At 45.5% G+C, this 12,867-nt stretch overlaps 1 protein-coding gene across 12 annotated transcripts in view; it reads right to left on the bottom strand.

Annotated features, from left to right (window-relative positions):
* Nucleotides 1-7,134: 7,134 nt before the first annotated feature.
* sipa1l1 (signal-induced proliferation-associated 1 like 1) overlaps nt 7,135-12,867 on the bottom strand; it is a 375,648-nt gene continuing 369,915 nt past the window's right edge. For all 12 annotated transcript variants that reach the window (XM_078233437.1, XM_078233435.1, XM_078233434.1 and 9 more), the window contains one exon: nt 7,135-8,802. In XM_078233437.1, the coding sequence (XP_078089563.1) occupies nt 8,659-8,802 (144 nt within the window). In that variant the 3' untranslated portion in view covers nt 7,135-8,658. The remainder of the gene's footprint in view (nt 8,803-12,867) is intronic.

A 12,867-nucleotide genomic window follows, 5' to 3' on the forward strand; every position in this document is an offset into this window, starting at 1 on the left:
GGGGGGAAAACAGAGCACCCGGAGGAAACCCACGCAGACATGAGGAGAACGTGCAAACTCCACATCGACAGTGACCCAAGCCAGGAATTGAACCCGTCTCCTTGGCGCTGTGAGACAGCAGTGCACCATAGAAAGCATATCTTCTGGTTGTATCACAGCTTGGTATGGCTCCCGCTCTGTCCAAGACCGCAAGGAACTACAAATGGTCGTGAATGTAGCCCAATCATCACGCAAACCAGCCTCCCATCCACTGACTCTGTCTACACTTCCCGCTGCCTCGGCAAAGCAGCCAGCATAATTAAGGACTCCACACACCCCGGACATTCTCTCTTAATCTTTCTTCCATCGGGAAAAAGAAACATAAGTGTGAGGTCACGTACGAACCGACTCAAGAACAGCTTCTTCCCAGCTACTGTCAGACTTTTGAATGGACCTACCTTGCATTAAGTTGATTGTTCTCTACACCCTAGCTATCTCTGTAACATTTGTGGGGGGGATTTCCCCCTGCCCCACTGATGATGTCATGGAATTCCCTCTGTGAAAGGTGGAAAACTCCATTACCATACATTTAAATACACTTAATGGGCCGACCCACTGTATTATCTCCCGACGTAAGGGTTCCCCTCTGCTCCTGCGTGGGAGATTTGGCACCACTAGGGGGTGCAGATCCAAGTACTGCCTCCAAGGGGGAGAGGATCATGCCTGGGGGGCAGTACCCTGGCAACTGGCTCCTGCCCAGGCATCGCCAGCGGGCAATGCCAGGGGGAGGGGAGGCTTCAGTTGTGGAGATTTGGGGTGGGGGTGGGGTGTTCCTGGAGGAGGGAAGGGTGATCCTTTTTTATATTTGTTTCTAAAGGGAGTGCCCTTTAAAAAGGCCACACTGATCTGTCTGGGGCCGAGGTTGCTGGCGGATTGCCAACCTGATATTGTGGGTCCCGCTCTTTCCACTTCTTTCTCCCAAACTGCTTGAGAATTTGGCGGAAAAAGCTGGCAAGTCAGCTAATGGGTTGTCCTCCACTTTTCCCGCCTGAGACAACATTGGAAAATAAACATATAATTCCGCCCTTTGGCTGCAGACACCAGGGTATTTGTTGAGCACCAACTCTTCATTGGTTACATTAGACTTAATTTGATTTATTATTGTCACATGTATTAACATAGTGAAAAGTATTGCTTCTTGCGCGCTATACAGACAAAGCATACCGTTCATAGAGAAGGAAAGAAGAGAGTGCAGAATGTAGTGTCACAGTCATAGCTAGGGTGTAGAGAAAGATCAACTTAATGCAAGGTAGGTCCATTAAAAAGACTGACAGCAGCAGGGAAGAAGCTGTTCCTGAGTCGGTTGGTACGTGACGTCAGACTTCTGCAGTTTTTTCACCAACGGAAGAAGGTGGAAGAGAGAGTGTCCGGGGTGCGTGGGGTCCTTGATTATGCTGGCTGCTTTTCCAAGGCAGTGGGAAGTGTAGACAGAGTCAATGGTTGGGAGGCTGGTTTGAGTGATGGATTGGGCTACATTCACGACCCTTTGTACTTTCTTGACACCATCGAATCCATAGAATCATAGCATCCCTACAGTGCAGAAGGAGGCCGTTCGGCCCAGAGAGTCTGCACCAACCACAATCCCACCCAGGAACTATCCGCATAACCCCACGTATTTAACCTGCTAACCCCTGACACTAAGGGTCAATTTAGAATGACCAATCAACCTAACCAGCACATCTTTGGACTATGGAAGGAAACCGGAGCACCCGGAGGAAACCCACGCAGACACGGGGAGAACGTGCAAACTCCACACAGACAGTGACCCAAGCCGGGAATCGAACCCGGGTCCCTGGCGCCGTGAGGCAGCAGTGCTAACGACTGCGCCACCGTGCCAGCCCATGACCATGGTACCAAGCTGATGGCAACATCAAACCCTAAAGAGGTCTAGTTCTGTGCCTACTCATTAACATTAGGGGATTAGAAAGATAGCAAGCAGGAGAGAACTGGTCAAGTACAATTCTCTTTGAACAAACAACAGAAATGGCCCCTTCCTGCACCGTAGGGATGAATAACCCTGTCAGCAGTCTCTGAACTAACAGGTTACACTGTGACCACTTTGATGCTTCCACCCATTTCCTTCCATTGGGAGCAGATGGGAGACACGCAACTGAGTGAATATACAGATGTTCATGAAAATGGAAATGTCTCATTCAGTGTCAGAACCATTGTAGCATTAAAATAGATTATTAATTACTCATCTGAAATTGCTGGCCACACCTTCAAAGAAAAATACAGATGTGCTGGTTTCAAACAGCTGGATGGCTGATTTATGTTGAGAACACCCTTTCCTTCAGAATCATTGTTATTTCTGTACTGGGCCAACATTTCCCCATGCCTCTATTTCAGTGGCTGACAATGCGTAAATTCCATCAAAACCAAAGATGCGTGTGTGGGTTAGGTTGATTGGCCGTGCAAAATTGTCCCTTCATGTCAGCTTGGGTTGCTGTCTATGCGGTGTCTGAGCGTTCTCCCCATGTCTATGTGGGTTTCCTCCGGGTGCTCCGGTTTCCTCCCACAGCCCAAAAGACGTGCTGGTTAGGTGCATTGGCCGTGCTAAATTCTCCCTCAGTGTACCCGAACAGGCGCCTGAATGTGGCAACTAGGGGATTTTCACAGTAACTTCATTACAGCGTCAATGCAAGCCTACTTGTGACAATAATAAATAAGCTTAAACTTGAGGAGAAGTGGAAGGAGAAGGAAGAAGTGTTCAGATCCACAAGAGGATTGATCAGTAGTCCAGTGAAAAAATGTTTTCCGTTTCCCTGTGAAGAGTCACCTGCTTGCCATCCATGAAACAATATCTTCAAGCAGGGAGCAATCTGGAGGGGAGTGGGGGATAGGGTTCCTGGAAGCAGTCCAGTTCTTCCTGGCCCACAAAGAGTGCAGGATAGTCACTTGCCTTCTCACCAAAGCTGTCCTCACCCTGCTGCAACTGCTGGGTTTCCCAAGGCCTGGGTCACAGCTGAACCTGCAAAGCAGGTTAAATCTGCGACCTCCAGCCTCAGCAACGTATTTAAAATGCCAACATACCTCCTGGGAGCCTCCCTACTCTAACCTCAGCAAGGGGCGGCACTGCTGCTTCACAGCTCCAGGGACCTGGGTTCGATTCCCAGCTCGGGTCACTGTCTGTGTGGAGTTTGCACATTCTCCTCGTGTCTGCGTGGGTTTCCTCCGGGTGCTCCGGTTTCCTCCCACAGTCCAAAGATGTGCGGGTTAGGTTGATTGGCTATGCTAAAAAATTGCCTTTAGTGTCCTGGGATGCGTAGGTTAGAAGGATTAGTGGGTAAATATGTAAGGATATGGGGATAGGGCCTGGGTGGGATTGTGGTCGGTGCAGATTCGATGGGCCGAATGGCCTCTTTCTGTGCTGTAGGGTTTCTAAGATTCTAGGATTGTTGAGGAGTCACCTGGGGAGTGCCAGGGGATCCATGGTGCATAAACATGCTGTTCTCCCTCAGGATTATAGCATGAATGTTCCCACCACTGCCACCTCTGATGCCACGACACACAACGCAGAATCGCCGAGCAAAAACTGATAGCCAAGTTCTGCACACGAGGATGGCCTCAACCGGGATCTTGGGTTCTTGTCACACTATCTGTAACCCCCACGACTTGCCTGGGCTTGCAAAATCTCACTAGTTGTCCTGGCTGGAGACAATTCACACCTCTTTAACCTGTGCTGAACCCTCTCTCCACTCACATTGTCTGTACCTGTAAGGACTCGCATTCCAACCATTATCTTGTAAATTGAGTCTGTGTCTATGTATGCCGATTGTGAACACAACTTTTCACTCAGCTGAAGAAGGAGCAACGCTTCGAAAGCTCGTGCTACCAAATAAACCTGTTGGACTTTAACCTGGTGTTGTGAGACTTCTTACTGTGCCCACCCCAGTCCAACACCGGCATCTCCACATCATGGCCTCTCTGCTAGCCAGCTCAGTGTGCTGTAATCCTGTTCCCATTCCCACGATCCTGCTCCTATGCCCACATGTCTGTCCATGGCTTGCTGCAATGTTCCAGTGAAGTTCAACGCAAACTGGAGGACCAGCACCTCATCTTCCGGCGAGGCACTTTACAGCCTTTCGATCTCAACAACTTCAGCTAATTAACTCTATCCCACCTCAACTCCTTTGTTTTCATTTTATTTAATTTTTAACTGTTCTCTATCTTTTATCTCTTTATTGTCTTTTTTTCTTCCCCCTCCCCACTCTTTCCCCCTATTTTATCCCCCTTTTCTCCCAATTTTACCACTCTCCCACCCATTTCCCCCTCCCCCACATCTTCATCTGTTACAGTTCACCCTCTGATTTCAGTTTCTCTGCCATTTGGCCATTCACACCTTCTATTCTCTCTGTGGACAACCATTAGCTGCCTTTCCCCTTGTTTCTGTGGCTAGGTCTCATCTTTCATTCTCTCGCCCTGCAGTATAAATATCTCCCACTTTCTATTCTTTTAGCTTTGAATTAGTCGTCTGGACTCGAAACGTCAGCTCCTTTCTCTTACAGATGCTGCCAGACCTGCTGAGATTTTCCAGCATTTTCTCTTTTGGTTTCAGCCCAGTCTGCTGCTTCCCAAGAGGTGGTGGTGCAGTCTGAAGCCTAGCCCTCAAGACCCAAAGTTGTCCATCTGAAGTGCCCTACATAGTTGCTCTGCATTGTGACAATAGTGTGATCTTAAGTTAAAGTTTAAGATCAGTATTGACAAAATTTAGTTGAAAGCAAAGATCAAAATGTGATAATTCAGAGTTTGGTATAACATTTATTTTCTAGTCATACATAAATTCAATAGATTTTGTTTATATGCAAATCATGCATCCTTCCCGAGACTCTTGGCAACGTGCCAAGTATTTAGTTTCAATATTCTAAATTTTCATCGTGGCTTTCAAAAGTTATTAGAGGTAATATTTTCTTTTAACGTTCTTAATCTAACAATAGGTGCCGAGTCCTGCTGGCAGGTATGTACGGTGCCCAATACCTGAACTGGTGACAATGGCTTTCAGATCAAGGGATGGAGTTTCTTTATCAGAGCTCAGGTGTTGTCCTCGCCTCTTGTGATAATAAAAAGCCTGCTCTAATTGGCCAGTGGCAAATTGTGGGCATCTTAAAAATGTAAGAGGAAGGTTTGGGCGGAAAGCAGGGGGTCCGTGGTTATACCACCTACAGTGTGCACCCTGCCAGAGATCAGGATGAGGCTGAAGTGGGAGCTGAGAAGGAGTACAAGGCAGTAAGATACTGTCATCCCGAAAGTTCTCAATGGCATCAAATACAATGATTTGATTTATTATTATCCCATGTATCAGTATACAGTGAAAAGTATTGTTTTATGCGCACTATACAGACAAATGGTTTCACTCAAGACTAGCTCCCTGCCACAGACCACCATCCTCGGCCCAAGGGCTCAGGAAATTGAGGCCTGCCTGATGGTGGTTACCTTGTGGTTATGTGCGACCTTGTCTGGCAACAGACAATGAGGAGTGTCCGTGATTGTGTGGCAACCTGCCTGCCAATGCTGAATAGCTGGAGGTATGTGGAAGCTGAAAGAGGCATGTGGCTGGAAGCACTGGGAGGTGAGAGGGGGAGAGGTCTGTCGAGTGATAGGGCTTTGGTGCATTGAGGAGGGTAAGAGTTTGGTGGGTAGGATCTGTCATTTGAAGACGCATTCACTGACCTCAATCCCCAACATGAAGTCACTGATTTTTTTCTGGCACTGCAGCCAGATCCTCGGGGCTGGACTCTGGGCACTGACATCCCCAGTCACCTTCTCTTTGCAGGGCTTCAAGGGTCTCCTGGAGAAGCATGTCCTCTCTCCACCTTTTGACCTCCAACACATTAGCCTCCAGCGCAACATCCAAGAATGCGGGGGCCTTCTCTCTCCTGCTTCATTACATCCCCTACCTTCCATCAAAGCCTTCCTGACATGGCCATAACCTGAATGCACATCCTTTAAGAGGAGAAGACTACCTTTAGGAGGTGGTTGCTAGCCACATATTGTGGTAGGGTCCACACCTTACTGGACCCCTACTGGGTGTGCAGTCAGTCAGCAGTACGTTTCATGCTGGGTTGCAGGCAACAACCCTGTTGATGAACAGGAGCACCAAGTTGGAAGGCTCCCTGTCTTAACAAAACCTGGAGTGCACAGTGATCCCAAAGCCTGAAATTGGGCCCAAATTGAATTCCACCACACCCATGTACACCCCAGGAAGCTGCAATGGTTGTGGGGGGAGGGGTTGATACTGAAAGAGCAATGCTGTGTCCTACCATTTCATGACAGGATGTTACAGCTCTAAGTTGCAAGCACAAGAATAATCAGTAGGTAACCCCTCTGCATGGGCAGAAAGGACAAAGTGACATTGCTTTAGGGCAGGGAGGGCTGCACTACTAATTTAGCAGTTGGATGAAATAGACAGAAGGTTATACAATAAGAGCTATGCAGAGTCAGTTGCGGATAGGATTCAGACTAATCACAACTCTACTGAGAAGCCCAGATTTGTATTTGTGCATTATAAAATGACAATAAAGTTGAATTGAATTGAAAAAGACATGGTGGGCCAAAGTTCATAGTGAAGGACACGATGAGTGTTCAAAAATAGAAGATGACACCAATCAAAGAATGATTCTTAGGATGCGCCAAACTTGAGTTTAATATGGTTGTTGCTTATTGGAGAAACACACCTTCTGAACTGCCTCACAATAGTGGGGTCAAACTGAGGGAAGATGAGCCAGTCCAGTGTCGAGATCTTGGGAAGGAAGGCAGTGAAGGAGGAGATAATGTGACAAGTCTCAATTAAAACACAGTTAGGATATAAAGAAGTGTGCACATTTGAAGCGCAGGAGGAATGAGGAAGGACATTTTAGATGGACAATTTTCCTAGGTTTCGGTAACCTTTTTCATCTTCTACTATTTTGGGAGAGAAAGACACAAGCTGAAGACCGAGGAACGATTATTTTCTTTTGCAACCTGTTCAGTCTTATTCTTTAAAGGTCAACGTAAACAGAAAAGTGCGGAGCAGCAAAAGGGCAGGAGTGCTGATCTATCAAGAGGTGGAAGCATCAGGAGCTTTGCAACAAAACATTTCAAAAAGACCAACCTGCAAACATTGAGACAAGTTTTATTGTGAGATGTTTAGATGTACCTTTTCTGATTAAATACAGGACACAATAAATCAGAAATCTAAAGTACAATAAATAGGCGGGCTTTAGTTCCAACTTTTTAACCATGGGGTGGCGGGGGAGAGAAACTGAACAAGCAAATACCTTTTGAAACCTCGTTAATGCCTGCCATAATTCCCATTTGTATTAACAATACACTACAAGGTATAATACATTTCCTTCATACAAGGCCATAGTAAACTAAAAAAAAAATCCAGAACTTCAAAACTTACCAGAACCTTACAAAATATTCCGAAAAGTTCAGTTCCAATTTATTTACAAAAGTATCAGTTATTTTCTAATATCTTGGAATCAACAAAATGTTGATGTTGAAAGCGGGTGTGTGCATATGTGGGAAGGGTGGGACTTGGAAATACAAAAGAAAAATGCAGATGAACCCCTGCAATCAATGCAACTATCATTAGTGGGGAAACTGAATTCACCCTCGTGGGTAACTACCCAATAAATGTCCCTATTGGACCAACACTTCATCCAAAGCAGTTGACGAGACCATTCCAATTCAAAACCCACCATTTCCTTTCGAATGAGCCACCTTTTAAACAAACAAACGAGTTTCTCCATAATGCACAAACTGAAAACAGGTTAAATATGAACTGAAATGTGTTTTCTTTTCAGTAATAGCACGATTTACTTTTTAAAAACAAAAAGACCCTCCAGTTAAGATACCAGAAGATCCTCAATTTTGCTAATTTATTTATTTTTTTGGTCACCATTTGTGCTGTAATCTAAACCTGTACAAGAAGGGATGTGCAAAGGGTACTTCATAAGCATTTTGAAAAAAGTGTTTACGTGAAGCGTGCCTCAGACTGTACCTGAATGGTGACCTTTCTGGATTTTCTTTTGTTGAAACAATTTCAGATAAAAGACACACACTGCATGTTATTTAAACGTTTTTTTAAGAAAAGAATTATGAATTTATTTATTTCCAATACCAAGCAAAAACCCAAAGGATTCCCAATCATGGTGAATGATTAAAAAGAGAAACCACCTCTGATTATTAAATGCACAAGTCAAAATTTTTGGAATTCAAACCCTCCTTTGCTTTTAAGACTCTTGAAAGTTTCTGGCATGTCGCTGACCTGATCTGTCCCTTTGAAACATGTTATTTTAATATCAAATGAATTAACTGGGGAAGCATTGAATGTGTGTCATGGTAACAAAAATCTGAAAACTAATGCCACGGAAGTGGTTCGAAATAGTAAAATGAGCTTTACAAAAAAAATATATATATACAGTGCAAAACCTGACTTTCACATTGTAACAATTCCAGATGAAAACGTAAGGCAAGCAAAAATGTATGTGGTATGCACTGAGAACAATCATTCATTCAGCTTGTGATGAAAGTGCTTGGGTTTTTCTGAAGTGGAACACCTCGCAAACAGGAAGTCACGTCCAAACTCTTTTCTGGAAAAGAGCTTGCGTTTTTTTTTTGTTTTTCCTACGAAAGTCATTTCATGTCGATGGTGTTGAAGACCCACTCGGTAAACTTCTTCAGCTGCGCAGACGCAGTGTGCGACTCCTCCTGCAACCGCAGGTTGTCCTCCCGCAAGTGCTGCACCTCTTCCTGCAGGGCAGCTCGATCCTCCTTGGCCTGAAGGAGAGACACATGAAGATGAGGCGAGTATACAGAGCAGTACCTGACTGAGGGATTCAGCTACACAAAGAGCAGTCGCGGGCAGTAATTACTGCGCAGTAATCAGATAAAGGAGCTAAGTGGTATGATGCACAACAGTTACTAAACTGGGGTAATCAGATCATGGATCAGAACTGCACACAGAATGCTGCCTGGAAATAACGTCACCATAGGTAATCTGAACCTCTCCATCATATTTATGGCGATTGATACCTGACAGTGATTACAATACGATAATTGAAAAACAAAAATGTATATTTATATAGCACCTTTAAAGTCTTAAAACATTCCAAGGCGTTACAAAACAAAGTACGACATCAAAGCACATAAGGGCCCGAATTTCCAGGATGGCAAGTGTTCATGCCCACCATCCTGAGAGTCGGCGGGTAACAGGACCTCACCAAAGCTGACTGGCCCACGCCTGCCATTTTACACTCAACCGAGCGTTCTTTGGCTGACAGCTCTCCAAGACAAGACTTCCGTCCAAGTGTGGACAGAAGTCCTGCCTGCTGCCAATCAGGGGGGAGGGAGGGTTGGAGCTCCTGGGTCCCTGAGGGGAGTGTGCCCCCAACCTGAAGGGGCCTTTTGATTGAAGGCCTCTACTCTTGCACCGCCACTGCCCCCCCCCCCCCCCCCCCCCCCCCCCCCCCAAACCCGAGATAGCGGTCAAAAACATATTCAATTTCCCACTCAGTCACATGCTCCTGCCAGCCTAAAAGTTGAGGGTGGGTGGGAAAAGGCTGTTAAGTGGCTGGACATGGGCAGGCTCGCTGTCTGAGGCCCTGACTGCCTTGCTATTAAATCACGTCTGGGTCGTGCTATTGTACACTCTTCTCTTCCCCCACACACACTTCAGAACCCATACAGGGAGAATAAAATTCTGGTCAAGGAGATGTTAGGTCAGATGATTAAAAGCTTGGTCAAAATGAAAGGTTTTAGGGAATGGAATTGGCTTAACGGAGGCCAGTGAAGTAGCATGGCAGAGAGAATTCCAGAGCTTGGACCTTGGCAACTGATGGCACAGCCAACATTATGGAGGAACAATAAAAAATGAGGAATCACAAGGGGTCAGAATGAGAGGACCGCAGATATCCGAGAGCTGGAGAAGATTATAGATACAGGGAGGGGCGAGGCCATAGAGGGATCTGAAAACAAGGATGAGAATTTTAAAATCAGGACATTGCTTGACGGGGAGCCAATGCAGGTCAGAGACTACTGGCAGGAGGGGGGAGTGGGACTTGGTTCAAGTTAAGACACGGACAGCAAGTTTTCAGATGACACTAAGTTTATGAAGAGTAGAATGTGGGAGAAAAACTCTGAAATATATAGATAATGAAAGTTATGAGTGAGTGCACTGCAGAAATCTGATTGAAGGCTTATGATGGTTGGTACAGAATGCCTGCCAGCTTGCACAGCTGAATGTAAAAATAAATCCCATGGCAATATCCTGAATAAGGGCAGAGTGGAATAATACCTAATGTCCTTGCCAATATTTATTCTTCAACCAACATCACTGAAAACAGATAATCTGGTCATTATCACATTGCCCTTTGGTTTAGTTTATTTATTAGTGTCACAAGTAGGCTTACATTAACACTGCTATGAAGTTACTGTGAAAATCCCAGAGTCGCCACACTCCGGCTCCTGTTCGGGTACACTGAGGGAGAATTTAGCATGGCCAATGCACCTAACCAGTACGTCTTTCAGACTGTGGGAGGAAACCCACACAGACATGGGGAGAACGCGCAGACTCTGCACAGTGAGTGACCCAAGGCTGGAATTGAACCCAGGTCCCTGGCGCTGTGAGGCAGCAGTGCTAACTACTGTGCCGCTCGGACCTTGCTGTGTATAAACTGGTTGCCAATTTTCCTACTTTATAACACAAGTCTTTAAGTGCAAAATGCTTTGGGATTTCCTAAGTTATGAAAGGTGCAATATAAACTTAGGTCCTTCTTCTAATAGGTACTGGGGAACAATTAGAGGATATATGGTCTCGTTCTAGGATACAGATAATTTATTAAAAATTGCGAGCAATCACATTTGATATGGAAAGTTGATATCTGGACATTACTACTGAGTCCAGCTGATAATCGACAATGAAGTCCCCACCCTCCGGAGCTGCTGGCCAATCGGACTGGCAGCGCCAAGGGGGCATCTGTGGCAGCTGCCAGACTGCAGCTGTAGAAACCCAAGGCTCACAATCCCCAACGCAGGTACTTCCTGAATCATGGGCTGGAGGGTTTGGGCACGTTTAAGAGAAGTGGGTAGGAGGGAAGTGGGAGGGATTTCAGTCTAAGTGAGGCCTCCCCTTGATCAGAAAAGGGCTGCCCCCAAAGTGCAACCCTCCCTCTTTCTTCCCACCCTTTAACCTCTTGTGGTTAAAAATCGGGCTACCTGCTCCTGCCCCTCTGCCCACACCAATGTATTATGGCATTGGCAGCTTCAAGAAGCTCGATAACAAGCCTAAATAGACCCTTAAATGGTCATGTTAATATGGTGGACACATCAATACCTACCCGCCCTCTTCACTCCTCTCTTCCCTCTGAAGATTCAGCTTATGTTGGGTTGTTGTCTGTCTAGCGACTGCAACAAATGGGATCCTTAATGTCTGAGCTTAGACTTCAGAGATGGGCAATAAATGCTGGATGAAGGGTCACCCTGAAACATTGGCTCTACTCTCTCTTTGTGTCTTTATATGCCCTGTTTGTGATCAGAACTGCCACTTACCTGACGAAGGAGCAGCACTCCGAAAGCTAGTGGCTTTTGCGACCAAATAAACCTGTTGGACTTTAACCTGGTGTTGTGAGACTTCTTACTGTCTCTACTCTCTCTCCACAGATGCTGTCAGGCCTGCTGAGTTCCTCCAGCATTTTCTGTTTTTGTTTCAGATTCCAGCATTCGTAGTAATTTGCCTTTATCAATAACGGTTGGCCTAGCCAGTCATGCCTACACCCTGTAAATGAATTTTTAAAAAGTCTACAGGACCATGCTGGGTCTCGGAAACAAGCTCATTGCTGTTCCTGTCCAACCTCTGCACATATATATTTTGAGGTCGGAAACCATGGTCAGCACTGTTAAACCACAGAGTTGGATAGGAGGACTGCCATCTCCATCCATTCTAAGGTATACAAAGAAAATCTGAGTTAGCTTTCAGTTATTAAGTACTAGATATGTGCTTTGGATTAGAGAAGAGCAGAGAGGCTAATTAAAGGCAAACTTTGCAGTCGATATGTGGACATTTCCTGTTGACTATTCATTAGGAACATCAATGCTATGTTGTGGTTGGAAACGTTGACAGACTTAATATGAGCAGGCAGATAACTGCACAGCTGCTTTCAAATGATCTCAGGCAGGCATTTCGTTTTCAAAAGCAGACTAAACAAAATAATAAAAGGTAATATTGAAAAGATTAGAGAAGGGGATTAGTGCCAACCTCTTGCTCCTATGTGCAGATGGTAGGGATTGCATTAACTGGAACATTTAGTGCACACAAGGTTAGCTCAGTTGGCTGCAGCTGGCTTCAGAATAATACCAATGGCACATGTTTGATTCCTGTTCTGGCTGAGGTAGATTTGGGACCTGCCTCCTTATCGTGCCCCCAAGAGTGGAAGACATTGGCCAACCACCAATGACAAAAACTGCCAAGGAAAACAGCCAAGGACAAAGCATCAGCAGACAATGAGCTAAGGATCTGCCACCAGGCAGGGCACACACGGAATGGAGTGAAGTATGTGAGAAATACAACACTTTCCATCAGCTGTAATGCTGTCCAAGAGCGCAACCATTTTCAGCAGTGAATTTAAGATTAATGCTGTGTTTCACTTACAAAAACAGGCTGGAATCAAAGGAGGAATGATAGTTGTCTTGCGGTGGGTTCTTTTCCACCACAGTGAGCTTCGTTCCTTTTGAACTTTGTACTTGTTAGGGTGATGTTAGCAAGAAATTGAGTAATTTTCCATATCAGACATGCAACTTCAATATCAAGCAGTCCCAATACAGACATTCTACCGTGATATCTCCATG

Source organism: Mustelus asterias, chromosome 18, assembly GCF_964213995.1.
Source record: "Mustelus asterias chromosome 18, sMusAst1.hap1.1, whole genome shotgun sequence".
Lineage (NCBI taxonomy): Eukaryota > Metazoa > Chordata > Chondrichthyes > Carcharhiniformes > Triakidae > Mustelus > Mustelus asterias.